Below are 16,519 nucleotides of genomic sequence, written 5' to 3' on the forward strand. Positions count from 1 at the left end.
ATCTATACCCCTCATAATTTTATAAACGTCTATCAGGTTGCCCCTTCGTCTTTCCAGGGAGAACAATCCCAGTTTATTCAATCTCTCCTCATAGCTAATACCCTCCATACCAAGCATCATCCTGGTAAACCTTTTTTGCACTCTCTCTCAAGCCTCCATGTCCTGCTGTAGTGGCCTTGTGTCTTTTTACTTTGACGCAGTAGCCCCCTGTCGCCCGTTGCAATTTGTGCACAGATGACAGGCCATCTTATCACTTGTTGTGCAGGAAAAGGGTCACTTACACTCAGTTTGAATTTCAGCGCTGTATCCAGTTTGATGCGGCTGTAGTGTTTGTTGAAAGAAATCACATCTTTCCAATGGGATCATTAAAGCAGGGTTATTGCTATAATCAAATGTTCGTTAGAGTCAAGTTACATTGTCATTTCCCAAATCCTGCTCCTATGTGTTATTCGTTCTAAACATACTCATGGAGAAATGTTCTCAAAATATTGTGTGGGATTCTTCAGATGACATAGTTTCAAGAACAACCAGGCATTTATGGACAATGGGAAAGCAGATCAGCTTAGGAACATTGAAAATTCTTCCTTATCTTGTTTCCTATTAATTTTCTCTTTTCTGGTCAGTAATATTTTCTTGACATTCTGGTCCTAGGTCAAATACAGGGAGAAGTACATCCAACAGTTGGGAAACTGGAGATCAATTCCTGATCCACCTGAGCACATCCACCACCGCATGGTGTCTGATGCTGTCAGCACTGTGAGTTTTCCAGTTTGCCATCTTTCAGTTGCGTTTCGTCGAAGAATATAATGACTACTGCAATCTTCAACTGGCTGTTATGTAATGACTGCTTTTCCCAAACATTTCAACTTATGTTTATTCAACATGCATTTGAACACAAAGGCCAGGATTCTCCCCACTGCCAGGGAGAACAGAGAATTTGGCGTTCAGCCAAATCTCCATTCACAGCAGCGAGACTGGAGAATCCCAGCCACGAGCGAGATTGGAGGACCCGATCCAAAGTGCTTTCAATGACAATCTAAATCTACAATTGAGCAAGATAGTAACTGCAACTTTCATACGACGTGTCTAATTTAATTAGGTTCTTGTTTAGACTTTCCACCTGATTTAACCACAAGGTTGTCAATGGCCTTTAACTGATTCTTAATGATGGAACCAGATGATTATTTTCTATAAATTGTCAAAAATAAGAATCTTATATTTCAATTTTTAATATTTAATTCATGCACAATTTCTTCTTTCCCTCTTGTTCTGAAAGATTTCTTGCTGGCGTGCTGGTTTTCTTTTTGAGTGCCTGGCTAATTTTGGTGCCTCATTCAAGATATACATACCCATGTTCATAAGTTCATAGCATATAGGAGCAGAGTTAGGCCATTCGGCCCATTGAGTCTGCTCTGCCATTCGATCATGGCTGAACACCCATGTGTGAGCCTAGTCATGATTTTTTACTATCTAGGTCTCTCTCACACACATGTATTTGTAGACCCACCCATGCATGGGAAATGGGTGTTACACTGTCAAATTTCTAAGCCTCCAAAGAAAGTTTGAGATCTTTAGGGAACAACCTTTTGAATCATAGAATCCCTACTGTACAGAAAGAGGCCATCTGGCCCTTCGAGTCTGCACCGACCACAATCGCACCCAGGCCCTACCCCCATATCCCTACATATTTACCCACTAATCTCTCTAACCTACGCATCTCAGGACACTAGGGGCAATTTTAGCATGGCCAATCAACCTAACCCGCACATCTTTGGACCTTGATGATTTTTTTCCCCTGGTCTTTTTGATCGGTATTTAAGGTACCCAATCTGTCCAAGGTTTTTATTTGCCATTTTAAGAAAATGTGAACATTTGTTCAGCATGCCACTTTGGTTGCACCCGCAGTAAAAATGGCTCTTTCTTAACCAGGTTAAATACAAAGAGGACTTGGCATGGTTGAGAGGAATCGGGTGCTATGCGTGGGACACTCCCGATTTGCAGCTCGCAGGGCAGAACAAGCAACTCTACAGCCAGGTATGAGGCAACCCCCTTTTCTGTATTACTCGATTTATTTACATGAACAAGTTAGCAACTTGATGAAGTTGTGATAAAACAGCCATCTGTTTATCTTTATTTAGAGTTGTACATTTCAGCATATGCTGCTGTGAACCACAGACATGCGTCAAGTATATTTCCCAGCCTTCAGACTTATTGATCATTCGGCTTCTGTTTAATGCATAAAAACTTTTTCTCACCTTTCGTCCCATTTTCTCTTCTCTTCCTCTTCTGAAGATGCTGATTCATGTTGATTGTATTTGGTCGTACAGGTAGCTACCACCCTTCAGTTTCATGCCCGTGTTCGTGTATGGAGGGCAAGCTATTCAACTTTGGGAGTGTGATAGTTGAGTCCTATCTTGTCTCTCTCTGGTATCCTCTCACCCACATGCAGCTGGTTTAAGGGAACACAATTTGGACAAATGAGGGAGAAAGTTTAAAGCTTCAGGTTTATTTATTAGTGTCACAAGTAGGCTTACATTAACACTGCAATGAGGTTACTGTGAAAATCCTCGAGCTGCCACACTCTGGCGCCTGTTCAGGTACATTGAGAGAGAATTTAGCGTGGCCAATGCACATAACCAGCATGTCTTTCAGACTGTGGGAGGAAACAGGAGCACCGGGAGGAAATCCACGCAAACACGGGAAGAACGTGCAGACTCCGGACCGACAGTGACCTGAGCCAGGAATCGAACCCGGGTCCCTGGCGCTGTGAGGCAACTACTATGTTGCCTACAGAAAGGAATAGAAGGATATGCCAGTAGAGTTCAATGGCAAGGGTGGGACGAAGCTCCTGTGGAGAATGGGCCAAGTGCACTGTTTTTGTGCTGTACATTCTATGTAATTCTATGTAATTCCATCAGGATTTTACTGTACAGCATTCAGGAGTGCGATGTCTGACTATTTCACCTCCCAGCTCGGACTATCTAACTCCGGTCAAGGGACTGAAACTGGAAATTTCTCATTTTACGTGTAAGAAGATCATAAGAAATAGGATCAGGGGTAGGCCATTCAGCCCATTGAGCTTGTTCCCCCATTCAATAAGATAATCGTTGATCTGCTTGTGGCTTTACCTTCACTTCCCAATTTGTCCCATAACCCTTAACTCCCTTGTCGCTCAACAATCTGCCCAAGTAGTTAAATTATCTATATCCCTTGCAAACTCTGGCTGGAATTTTCCAACTAGTGATTGTGATTGTTTTAAGTTACTTCATCCTTTTACCTATTAATTTCTGACCATTCTTGGGGTAATTTCTGTGTTTTCTAATACTTGTCCAAGTCTTTTCCATTTCATTATTTCTTACTATTAATTCCAAACTTTAACCCGCTATTTTTTACTGTCTATTTATATTTCTTATTTGATTTTTTCATCCACCAATTACTCCATTATTTTTTGGTCGTCCTTTGTTGGTTTCTAAAATGTTCCCAATCTTCTGGGCATTGGCCGTCATTTTTTTCAAATAAATACTATCCTTTACTCAACAAAATCAAATTACTGCAGATGCTGGAATCTGAGTGAAACCAAAAGAGAAAATGCTGGATAGTCTCAGCAGGTCTGGCAGCATCTGTAAGGAGAGAAAAGAGCTGATATTTTGAGTCCAGATGACCCTTTGTCAAAGCAGTCTTGTCTAGTCCCATTGCTGTCAATAGGATTTCATATTGAATCCACCCCACACCACCAGGAAACACGTGGTGAGGGTGCACCATTGGCGGGACCAGAAGATTCCGCTGCCATGAACAGCCGGAGAATGCCAGCCATTATGTTCAACATGTGGTCTCAGTTCAGGCATTACAGCAAATTAACTGAGTGACCAGGAGAACCTAGAGTAACACTGTAAACCTCTACACATGTGCCAGGTTACACATTTCACTGGACAGGCCCTATGATCTGTTTAATTCATGAGCTGTGATGTAATGAAGTATTGTTAGTTGTGGTCAATACCAAAAGTAGTATCAGAAACCTAACATAATGGAGCATACATTCTTTGATGATTCGAGACATAAAGTAATTACTAATTTACGAACATGTAATTAAAAGATAAAATAGATAATTTGTTCTATTGTTCAGCTTTTGGGGATGTTTTTATTGTCACTTATTTATAATTCCTTTCTCTTACAGTACAAATATCGAGAATCAGTTGCCAAATTAAGAAACAACTTCAAGTACACTGCAGATACTCCGCATATCAGGCATGCTCAGGATGCAACTGCAATGTTGGATGAGGTTTGTACAACTGGGTTGCAGCTAATAAGACCATACTTGTCTATGCAATGGGTGATCACCACATGACCCTAGGGCCACCTGCAGTCTTCAAACCCTCATGACCCACCCTGGAAGCCCAGGCAATTCAGTCCTATTTACATTCCATCTCTTATTTGCTGATGTGTCCTGTTTTGAGTTATGTAACACCTGTTTGGTGGATTAATCCTACAGGTAAAGGTACAATCGCCATAGTCCCAGATGACTAACGGCTGCTCTCCCCTTTGTGGGGAGAGCTGACTGGTGGTGATTTTAACCTGAGGTTCACCACACACCTCCAGTGAGGAGCAAGGATAAGAAGGTGGGCCTTCATGAATAAGCTCAGCTGATACGGGAATTGAACCTGTGCTCTCAGCATCGCTCTGCGACACAAGCCAACCATCCAGCCAACAGAGCTAAACGATTCCCCAGAGCTAACCAGCTCCCCATAATCCTATATCAGAAACACTCCCCCGCATATCTCCACTGAACCTTTCCCTCCTTATCTTGAACTTGTGCCCCTTGTGCACCCCTTCCCCCTGTTAGTTCAGTAACAATTTGAGACCACGGGTTTAATGTATTATACACGATTTCTGGTTCCCCCACAGCCATGAAAACATAAAACTTGGCCACTCCTGGGCTACACGTTTGTCCTCAAAATATACGGAAAGTTAACCCATTACCCACGTTACATCACTTTGAATTCTCTCATTGAGAAACAAAATGGGAAATGATAGCATTAGATTGAGAAAATTCTGTTCCAACATTCGTTTTCAGTGCTGCTAATAATGTTAGGGTGTGGTGACTGATGTTGGATCGAGATTTTCTTTAATGATGTGGAGCCTGAGCTCTTCACTGTAGTGTAGCTGCGGTTAAAACGGTTTCTGTTTTAGCCTTTCTGGATCAGCTGGCTCAAAAACCAGTGGGACGTACCTTTTAGTTTTTAACAATGTTCATGTTTATTTCCGTACTTATCAAGTTCTTCTTTCTTTGCGATTTTCTTAAACCGCTACCCAGAGGAACCAAGAGGTTATTGTAAGGTGAAAACTGAGGTAAAAATATTTGGGACTTTTCTTTCACCGCAAATGAAAACAAATGTGTTTCCTCCTCGCAGTTGATGCATTTTAAAAAATTAAATCACTTGCTCCTGAATTTTGGTGCCCTCTGTGCAAAAATAAACTGAAATAGGCGATGGGATTGTAGTCTATCGGATCCACACGATGGCTGGAATTCTCCGGCCTTTCATGTCAACGGGATTCTCCAGTCCCACCGGCAGAGTATCCCCGCCCGCCGGTTTCCCGCCGGCGTGGGGGTGACGTCGATGGGAATTCCCACTGACAGCAGCGGGACCAGAGAATCCCGTCGCCAGCAAACAACGCGCCAAACAACATGCCACCAAAACGCGCAGCTCGGAGGCTAGAGAATATCGCCTTTAGCCATTAGTTCTCCTCGCATCCAATGAAATAAGGCAGTTTCAAAATTGATCCGATCAAACAATGCCGGAATCTTTAATTGACAAAAGAATTTTAATATTGATCATTAGCTTTTCCTGACCTACAAGGCAGCTCATTAATTGGTATGATCCTCACTTCCGGTGTGTTTAAGGCTAAAAACAATTGGAATTCAGAAGTCCGAGGCAACAACAATATAAAGAAAATATGTTAGTTTTATGGTTAGGAATGCTATCATTAAATTTCATCAACTGAAGTAATATGTCTTAGATCCCCACCTCTGAATGCTTAGAATCATAGACTCTCCACAGAGCAGAAGGAGGCCATTTGGTCCATCGTGTCTGCACCGACCACAATCCCACCCAGGCCCTATTTCCGTAACCCCACATGCTAATCCCCCTCACACGAGGGGCAATTTAGCGTGGCCAATCCACCTAACCCGCACATCTTTGGACTTGTGGGAGGAAACCGGAGCACCCGGAGGAAACCCACACAGACACGGGGAGAATGTGCAAACTCCACATAGTGATCCGAAGTTGGAATTGAAGCCGGGTCCCTGGCGCTGTGAGGCAGCAGTGCTAACCACTGTCCCACCGTGCCGCTTTCTTCTGCTGTGCTATTTAGGGATGGATTTTGCAGCAAAGCCAATGTGGGCAAGCAAATTACTGATGGAAGCTCACTTCTAAAGAATCTGCTGCTCAGAATTTCAAAGTTCAGCTGCAGCGTTGGTTAAACTGTTGTGCAATAGGTTAATTGTTGGAAATAGGGTCAACGTTTTGCTTCTTTGACTTTGGGTGAGCAAAGTAAGATTTTCTGGGTTCCTTTTTTGCTTCAGTTGTTACGACTGAACAGACAATATTTTGGAAGATTGAGCCTGCCCAGAATCTCTGAATACACTGACTCACCCTGAAGGCAAATATTGAAATACTTCAGCCCCATGCACCGGTTCATTCATCTTCCCCGCCCCACACCCTTTATTGAAATAAGGTAATCATTGAAAATAATGCATTGTTTTAACTAAAATCTAATGTTCTGAGCAGAGAGCATACAAAGCTTTCTATGAGAAGCAGAAGATCAAGTATACCTTGGTTTTGGATGATCCCAGAAACCTTCTGGCCAAAAGGGCGGGTCGGCTAAGCAGTCAGGTAATTCTGTGGAGCTTGAACTTGAATGCTCGGCCTTGTCTAGGTTGGCCGTTTGCAACATCACCAGCAGCATCGATCTTCGTCCTGTTGGCCTGTTTGATGTGGATGTCATCTACCCAAATAAATGCTGCATTGGGTAGGCCTCTTGTTGTAGCCTGTGAGAACCTGTTCACTGATAGAGTGATAGAGTTCTAGGATGATGAACACTGGTGTCTTTACCTGGCTTAAATTAAGTTCCATCATCCTTTGCGTGCATGTGCATCTTTATTGACAGCAATCATATAAGTCTGAAGCCAAGATCAGGTTGAGGCGAGGATGCAATGAAATGCAACGTCCTGACATGCTGACTGCCATTTACAACTCAATCTCAGGGAGCCAGGTAAAATTGCCTCAGGCTTTGAACTATTTTACCTCCTTGCGGTTTTTGGTTTGTCTAAAACTGATATATCGAACACCCTCCTTGAAGATATTAAACATTAATTTAATCACTTAAAAGGTTGTTTGTATGCTTAATTAATATTTTAGTGGAGCATCTCTCAACTTTAGTTACAAACCAAATCAGCATTAATTTTAAAGGGTCCCCTACTAATTCAAGCACTGGTAGTCTTGCTGCTGTTAACTGTCCCCTGTCTGTATTTTATGCATGGGTTGTGCTTGGTTTTCTACTGATTTCCTTCACTTTTGTTAACACTGGGCCAGATGTTGGTGAAGTGGGGCATCTCGTGTAGCCATGTTCGATGTACAATTGCAGCTTTAGCTTCTAAAAACTTTTGCCCACAGATTTGCTCCAAGTGTGAGCTGTAATGAATGACGCCACAGGTTGTTTATATCTCTGACCGATGGGATTTGGGGATTGTGAAAGAAGCAAAGAAATGGCACAGAAGGGGGTGGGGAGAGTTGGGGGGAGGGGGGTGAACTAGAGTAGGTGAATTCCATGTCGAGGTGCAAAAAGGGAAATAAAGGAAAGGAAAGTAGGATCATAGAATCCCTACAGTGCAGAAGGAGGCCATTCAACCCATCGAGCCTGCACCGACAACAATCCCACCCAGGCTCTATCCCCGTAACCCCACGCATTTACGCTGCTAGTCCCCCCTGACACTAGGGTGAATTTAGCGTGACCACTCAACCTAGCCCATTCAACTTTGGACTGTGGGAGGAAACCGGAGCACCCGGAGGAAACCCACGCAGACATGGGGGGAGGCGGGATTTTATAGCCTCGTTCGACCCAAGAAAATCCTTCCCTGAGGTCAACGGATCTTCCCAGTGTCCGCCCCTCGCCCGCTCCGATTCCCATGGTGGGCGGGGTGGTAGAATTCCGGCGGTAGAACTCCACACAGACTGTGACCCGAGGCTGGAATTGAACCCGGGTCCCTGACACTGTGAGGCAGCAATGCTAACCAAAGTGTTACCATGCCACTCTGAAAGTAAGATCAGAATAAAAGATGGGGGGGAGGGGGGAGGAGGGAAGGGGGGGGGGGGGGTGTGAAAAGAAGCAAAATGGAGAAATGAGAATTTAAAAATATACATTTTAAAAATCTGCTAAAGCAACATGCAATCTGAATTGAGACCCCCACTTTGCTGACTTTCTGGGCAAGAGAGTTTGTGGTGCTAATTACTAGACTGCACTTTGCATGCCAACTTCAATGAGCAGTTAATGTGCAAATGCAGTGATTTTGTGGAGACTAAGTGGAGGGTAAGGGCGAAGTGCTGTTTTCGCCAAGCTAACGGCAGAGACATGCAAACCGGCCAGCAAGCTGTGGGGCAGTCTGCAATTCACAGGGTATCTTCTTCTCATCAGGAGATGCTGCTGATTTGCCGATTGATACTAATGTCCTGCAAGATCTGGCCTATTGGCTTTGTGATGATTGCTCTAAATTAACTATCCACTTGCTTGTGTACAGTGGAATTATAGGAAGAACTACGAGAAGGTGAAAGACAAATTCACATCCATTTTTGATACCCCTGAAAACATCCGAACCAAGAAAGTGACGAAGCTCATCAGTGATGTGAGTAACTTTTTAATGCAGTAAAAATGTATTTACGCATAAAATTATTCCTGCTTAAATAGAGATTGCCTGAAGAGAGCACAGAAGTTAGCTATACTTATTATCCATGCATAGAGTTGTTCAGATTGCTGTCCTTTAGTTGAAGGGGAATAAGGGCAGCTGTTAGTATGTACACTCAGTGCATATCTCTTGTGTTCCTTCCCCATTCCCCTTATTAACACATTTCATGGAATCATACAGTGCCGAAGAGAACCTTCGCCCCATTGAGTCTGCACCGTCATGCGGGAAACACCTGATCTCACATCTAATCCCATTTACCAGCACTTGGCCCATAGCCTTCAATGTTATGACGTGCCAAGTTCTCATCTCGGTACTTTTTAAAGGATGTGAGGCAATCCACCTCTACCACCCTCCCAAGGTAGCGCATTCCAAGCTGTGGTCACCCTCTGGGTAAAAGGGTTTTTCCTCACATCCCCCCTCCCCCTAAACTTCCCGCCCTTCACCTTGAACCCCTGTCCCCTCGTGACCTAGATGACCACATGTGCAGGAAGTGTCACCCGCTGCAGAAACTCGAGCTCTGGTTTCAGAACTTGAATGGCAGCTGGAGTCACTGTGGCACATCCGCAAGATTGAGTGCTATTTGGTTAGCACACTCAGAAAGGTGGTCACCCCGCAGTTTAGGACCATAGAAACAGAAAGGGAATACGACCAGCCAGCCAGGCAAGAGAACCAGGCAGTTAACTCAGGAGACCCTGAGGTTCAGCTCGTTAATCGTTTATCCATTTTAGATGCAAGAGAAGCACTGTCAGGGCCAAGTTAATGGCTCAGCTGTGCAGGAATGGAGGCAAAAGAGTTGAAGAGCACTCGTGATTGGGGATTCATTAGTTAGAGGAACAGATAGGCATTTATATGGCCATAGACATCACTCCAGGATAGTTTGTTGCTTCCCTGGTGCCAGGGTCAAGGGGCAGCTGCAGGACATTCTTCTGCGGGAGGGTGAACAGCCAAAGGTCGTGGCCATGTCAATACCCATGACTTAGGCAGGAAAGTAGAAGAAACATCTTCAAAAAATTCAACAAGTTTGTCAAACATAATTTCCCTTTCATAGATCCATGCTGACACTGCCCAATTTTATCATTTATTTTCTAAATGCCAGTTCTCATATCCTTTATAATAGATTCAAACATTTTTATTATTACTGACATCAAACTAATAGGTCTGCAGTTCTTTATTCCCCCCACCCCTTTAGATTTAGAGTTATTTAATGACAAAGGACTAATTAATAACCTTGCTGTAAAGGGGCCTTTGGGAAATAGTGATCATAATACGATACAAGTTTGCATTAAGTTTGAATGCAATATAATTCATTCTGAAACTAGGGTCTTCAATCTGAAGAAAAGAAATTATGAGGGTATGAGGGGTAAGTTGGCTATGGTGAATTGGGAAAATACACTAAAAGATTTGATGGTCGACAGGCAATGGCAAGTATTTAATGAAAGACTACATGGTTTGCAACATATATATGTTCGCTAAGGCACAAACACCCTAAGAGAAATTAACTGTGGTGAATGAAAGAAATTAAAGATTGCATTAAATTCAAGGAAATGGTTTATAAGGATGACAGAAAAAGTGGTAAACCTGAGTTTTGGGAGCAATTTAGAACCAAACAAAGGAGGACCAAGAAGCTGGTTAAGAAAGGGAAAAGAGAATATGAGTGCAAACTAGAAATGAACATAAAGCCAGACTGTAAAAGGTTCTTTAGATACATAAAAAGGAAAAAATTAACTCGGTCAAATGTGGGCTCATTACAGATGGCGATAGGAGAATTTCTAGTGGAGAACAGAGTTACTTTGCGTCTGTCATCATTAAAAAAGTGCCAAACTAGTGTGAAAATGGGAGAGAATTTCACACAATTTTTGCGAGCTTTCAGAGACGATCTTACGCCACAGCGCAAAAAAAGAGGCAGAGTGTGATTCATGCCATTAGGAGGGGTGGACGGGGTCTATTCTTGCCAGAAAACTGGCTGCTCACCGCTAGAGGATGCCATTGCACATGAGTCAACCTCTCAGTGTTCTGTGTATAAGTGTGTATAAAACACTGCAAATCTGTCACTTCCCCCCCCACGCCCCTGGATATCGCAGCCACCCCCCATCCACCCAAACCCTCCACTCACCCCAGACACTGCCCCCCCCTGATCACTGGCCTCCCTGGCCCATTGCTGGGTCTGATTATATCCCCCCCCCCCCGCGCCCACCCTGCTGATCGCTGGCCCAATGCCCCGCTGACCGATTGCCACTCCGATAACCATCCCCCCCCCCACCCCGCCCCGGCCAATCCCTGATTGAAGACTGTGCAGCTCCCCCACCCGCCCCACTGCCCTCCCCCTCTGTCCCTGACCACCCAGGGGGTCTCAATGACCTCCAATCCCACTGGCAAGGCCATCATGTCTGGTTTCCATTGCTGGGGGTCCTCACCGGTGAGAACCTTCATCAGTGAGGTCGTTAAGGCAAGTGAGCCTGGACGATTGCATCCTGGGCTCGCTCATCATATTTAAAAGTAGATTTAAATATTTAAGTCAGCCTTGCGCCCTTCCCGAGTGTGAGGCTGATCATGCCGGTAACCCAGGGCCGGTAAGATCACGAAAGGCGAGGAATCAGGTGAGGTGGGGAAGGTTTAACACGGATATCAGAAGGACGTATTTTACACAGAGGGTGGTGGGGGCCTGGAATGCGCTGCCAGGCAAGATGGTGGAGGTGGGCACACTGGGAACGTTTAAGACTTATCTAGATAGCCACATGAACGGAGTGGGAATGGAGGGATACAAAAGAATGGTCTAGTTTGGACCAGGGAACGGCGCAGGCATGGAGGGCTGAAGGGCCTGTTCCTGTGCTGTATTGTTCTTTGTTTTTGTAGATTCGGTTTTTCGTCTCTCTCGCGATCTTACTGGCTCTCCAGGCTGATCGGCTGGCATGGCGAGCCGGTAAGATCGCCCCCACAGAAAATCTCCCAGAAATATTCAGCAGCCAAGTTAACTGGAAGTAAGGTTGTTAAATCCCCCGGACCAAATGGGCTTCAGCCCAGATTGTTGAAGAAGGTGGCTAGAGAGATAGTGGATGTATTGGTGCCTATCTTTCAAAATTCTGGAAATTTTCCTGTGGACTGGAATGTGGCAAATATGACCCCACTATTTAAGGGAAGAAGAGGGAGAGTGGAGAGCGACAGACCAGTTAGTTTGACGTCAACAGGGGGATAATGTTAGAATCGATTATAAAGGATGTGATTTAAAAAGAAAAACAATGGTAAAATTGGGCAGTTTCAACACGGATCTATGAAAGGGAAATCATGTTTGACAAACGTATTGGGGTTTTGAGGATATTATTTGTCACACACATGAAGGGGAAGCAGTGGATGTCGTGTATTTGGATTTTCAGAAGGCATTTGACAAGGAGGCTAGCAAATAAAATTGGAGCACGTTGGAGCACGGAATTGGGGGAAATATACTAGCATGAATTGAGGATTGATTAGCAAATTAAAAGCAGAGAGTAGAAATAAACAGATCAGGATGACAGGCTGTTACTAGTGGCGTACAGCAAGGATCAGTGCTTGGGCCTCAGCTCTTCACAATCTATGTCAGTGAACTTGATGAGGGACCAATTGTAATATTTCCAAATTTGCTGATGACACAAATTAAGTGGGAATGTAAGTTGTGAGGAGAATGCAAAGAGAGTTCAGAAGGATTTGGACAGACCAAGTGAATGGGCTGAAGCATGGCAAATTAAATATAATGCGACTAAATGTGAAGTTATCCACTTTGCAAGAATGGCAGAGTATTTCTTAAATGGTGAGAGATTGGGAAATGCGGGTATCCAAAAGGACCTAGATATCCTTGTTCACGAGTCACTAAACGTTAGCTTGCGGGTGCAGCAAGCAATTAGGAAGGCAAATGGTGTGCTAGCGTTCATCGTGAGGGGATTTGAGTGCACGAGATGTCTTGCTGCAGCTATATAGAGCCTAGGTGAGACTTCACTTGGAGTATTGTGCACAGTTTTCGTTTCCTAATTGAAGGAAGGACATAATTGCCATAGGTTGGGTACAACAGAGGTTCACCAGGTTAATCGCTGGGATAGTCATAGAGGTTTACAACGTGGAAACAGGCCCTTCGGCCCAACTTGTCCATGCCACCCCTTTTTTTAACCCCTGAGCTAGTCCCAATTGCCCACATTTGGACCATATCCCTCTATACCCATCTAACCCATGTAACTTTCTAAATGCTTTTCAAAAGACAAAATTCTACCCGTCTCTGCTACTATCTCTGGCAGCTTGTTCCAGACACTCACCACCCTCTCTGTGAAAAAATTGCCCCTCTGGACCCTTTTGTATCTCTCCCCTCTCACCTTAAACCTATGCCCCCTAGTTTTAGACTCCCCTACATTTGGGAAAAGATACTGACTATCTAGCTGATCTGTGCCCCTCATTATTTTACAGACCTCTATAAGATCACCCTAAAGCCTCCTACGCTCCAGAGAAAAAAGTCCCAGTCTATCCAGCCTCTCCTTATAACTCAAACCATCAAGTCCCAGTAGCATCCTAGTAAATCTTTTCTGCACTCTTTCTAGTTTAATAATATCCTTTCTATAATAGGGTGACCAGAACTGTACACAGTATTCCAAGTGTGGCCTTACTAATGTCTTGTACAACTTCAACAAGAAGTTGACGGGATTGTCTTATGCACACAGATTGAGGAAACTCTTTTCCCTATAATATTGAAGAAGGTGGGTGACCTAAAATTCTGACAGGTTGAATGTAGATCAGATGTTTCCCTTAGCTTGTGAATCTAAACCTCGAGGACATCATCTCAATATCTTCCATTGATTCAGTCAAAAAAATTCCAGTACTGAGTTCATGGGAGCCTATCAGCATTGTGGAGGTTTGAGTTTCCATCAGTTGGATTTGTCCAATTTTTCAGTTTGTGTCAAGCTGTTGAATTGAATAATTGAAAATAATTCGTACTTCGAATTTTACTAAGGATAAGGGGTAGGTAATTTAAGACTGAAATGAGGAGGATTTTTTTCACTCAGAGTGTGGCGGATCTTTGGAATTATCTATCACTGAGCATGTTCAAGAAAGAAATGAATATTGTCAAGGAATTTGGAGATAATGCGGGGAAGTGACATTGAGATAGGTGATCAACCATGAATAAATTGGTGAAGCAAGCTCGATAGGCTGAATGGCCTCTTCCTTTCCTATGTTCCAAAATAAGAATGAAGCATCCTGTACTTCAGAGAAAATGACTTGTATAATAATTACATTGCCTATTTTAAAACTTTCCGTTATTGTGTGTTTACAGATAAAATATAAACTGGAGCATAACCGTGATAAATCCAAAGGCTACACTGCTATCCACGACACACCGATGCTTCTGCACATGCGAAGTGTGAAGGACAAAATTAGTGCTGTAAGTATCCACCACACTCAGTATTAAAAGTCAAAACACATGCACTATAATGATGTACTGTGTACTAATCTCTTCATTATTTACAACACTGCTTTAGAGCTGCATAGCTATTGCATCATTATGCCATCCTGCCAATTGTCCTTCTCATCTCAGAGAGCAAAGAGGGTCCAAACCCAGAGCGAGGCATCTCATGGGGTATCCCATTACTTGGAATTTTTCCCACACCCTTTGGCTCAAAGTTGCTCGAACTGTGAGCTGGTAATGGGACATCTAGGATCTTAGTGAATGGCAAAACAGTGCATTTCCTTAAAGAATGAGATTTATAGATTGAGAATGAAAGAAACAGGGGGAATTGTTGGTGAAGGGTGCTGAATTCGAGTCAGATCAGATACCTAAGGAGAAAGAAAGAGAGGGAAAGTGTACATTAAGAGAGAGAGAAAAACCCAGAAATGAGACAGAGAGAAAAAGTAGAAAAATAAAAATCTGATGCTTTTAAAATCTCTGAACACCGATTTACTGCACTGAGGAATGAGATTGATTGGCATTGCATTAACAATTATTATTAAAAGGGTACTAACTTTCTACAGTGAGTTTAATGGATCATTAATATGCAAATATGCAAGTTCAGGGTGAGTTGTCATTGTTCAAAGGAATAAGCAGGGCAGCATAAATTGATCACAGATCTTTTGCGATTCACAATTCTTAGTGTATCATTTTATCCCTGAATGTGCTTTTTGATTTGAGCAGCAATAATAACACGCATCCTTAACCACTCTTACTATTCCAACAAGATTTAGACAAAAACAGATAAAGGCTAAATACTGCAGATGCTGGAATCTGAAACAAAAACAGAAAATGCGGGAGAAACACAGCAATTCTGACAGCATCTGTGGAGAGAGAATAGAGGCAAAATTTCGAGACTGGATGACCCTTCATCAGAGCTGAAAGCAAAGAAAATCGGACAGGATTTATACTATGAGGTTGGGGGCTGGGGCTGTAATTGGACAAAGGAAATGTAAATGGTGATGATAAAGGTTGAGTAGCTCAGGTAGATTTAAGTTGATGCGTTTTGCAATGTGAATTATTCAAAATTCAGACCATTTTCCCACATTAGGTTTGCCTGGGCGTAAATCTTATATTAAACATGTGTCCTTTCCTCATGGTACTGTCTCACCCTACATATAATGAATTTTTGTTCAGAAAACCATCTGCTGATTTTTATTTGCCATGTTGTCTGCAGCGGATTCAGCAGATAATGATTCTAGCATGAAACCAGATTTGAGATCCAGTAATTAAATGATGTTACGTAGATAAAAGCAAAATACTGCGGATGCTGGGAATCTGCAATCGAAACAGAAAATGCTGGAAAACCTCAGCAGGTCTGGCAGCATCTGTAGAGAGAGAAATGGAGTTAATGGGCATGATTTTACTGGCTGTTCACACCATGCTCCTGTGACAGCAAGGTTGGAGTGTTTGATGGCCAGCCAAATCTCCATTCGCTGCAGCAGGATGGGAAAATCCTGCCGGTATGAACAGTGGTAAGATTCCGGCCAATGTTTCAAGTCCGATTGGGTTACAAGTCCAAGAAGTCATATTGGACTCAAAATGTTAGCTCTGTTTCTCTCTCTACAGATGCTGCCAGACCTAATGAGTTTTTCCAGCATTTTCTAACATACCATGGAATTACTTGGAATTAACAATACATAAACTGGCCATTTGGTTAATGGTTAACATTGCTCCACAGAAGACACCAATCTCCCTAATTCATCCAACCTTATCAGAATAATCTTCTATCCCTTTCTGCACATCTCTATATGTCCCCTTAAATTATTTATACCGAATGACTCCTCACAAATATCTTTAGTTGTACAAGAAATCTCAATGGCAGTAAGCTTCAACATTCAGCTGCCGGTTAGTTATACAAAAGTTATAGGAGGCATTCAGTTGTTAATCACGAATGAGATTTCGTAGAAATCATAGAATCCCTACAGTGCAGAAGAAGGTCATTTGGTCTATCGAGTCTGCATCCACAACAATCCCACCAAGACCCTATCCCCGTAACCCCACATATTTAGCCCGTTAATCCCTCTAACCTATGCACCCCGGGAACCTAAGGGGCAATTTAGCATGGCCAATGCACCTAACCCGCACATCTTTGGACTATTTAG

General features: G+C 43.2%; 1 protein-coding gene across 28 annotated transcripts in view; it reads left to right on the forward strand.

Annotated features, from left to right (window-relative positions):
- Window positions 1-16,519, forward strand: part of neb (nebulin) — a 286,658-nt gene that overhangs the window by 195,145 nt on the left and 74,994 nt on the right. For 16 of the 28 annotated variants that reach the window (XM_078227934.1, XM_078227935.1, XM_078227937.1 and 13 more), the window contains exons 110-115: window positions 652-756; window positions 1,930-2,034; window positions 4,175-4,279; window positions 6,786-6,890; window positions 8,792-8,896; window positions 14,244-14,351. In XM_078227934.1, coding sequence (XP_078084060.1) covers window positions 652-756; window positions 1,930-2,034; window positions 4,175-4,279; window positions 6,786-6,890; window positions 8,792-8,896; window positions 14,244-14,351 — 633 coding nt within the window. Of the gene's footprint in view, window positions 1-651; window positions 757-1,929; window positions 2,035-4,174; window positions 4,280-6,785; window positions 6,891-7,164; window positions 7,270-8,791; window positions 8,897-14,243; window positions 14,352-16,519 lie in introns of all 28 variants that reach the window. The other 12 variants (XM_078227936.1, XM_078227942.1, XM_078227946.1 and 9 more) reach the window with 1 other exon arrangement.

The sequence above is a fragment of the Mustelus asterias genome, chromosome 14, assembly GCF_964213995.1.
Source record: "Mustelus asterias chromosome 14, sMusAst1.hap1.1, whole genome shotgun sequence".
NCBI lineage: Eukaryota > Metazoa > Chordata > Chondrichthyes > Carcharhiniformes > Triakidae > Mustelus > Mustelus asterias.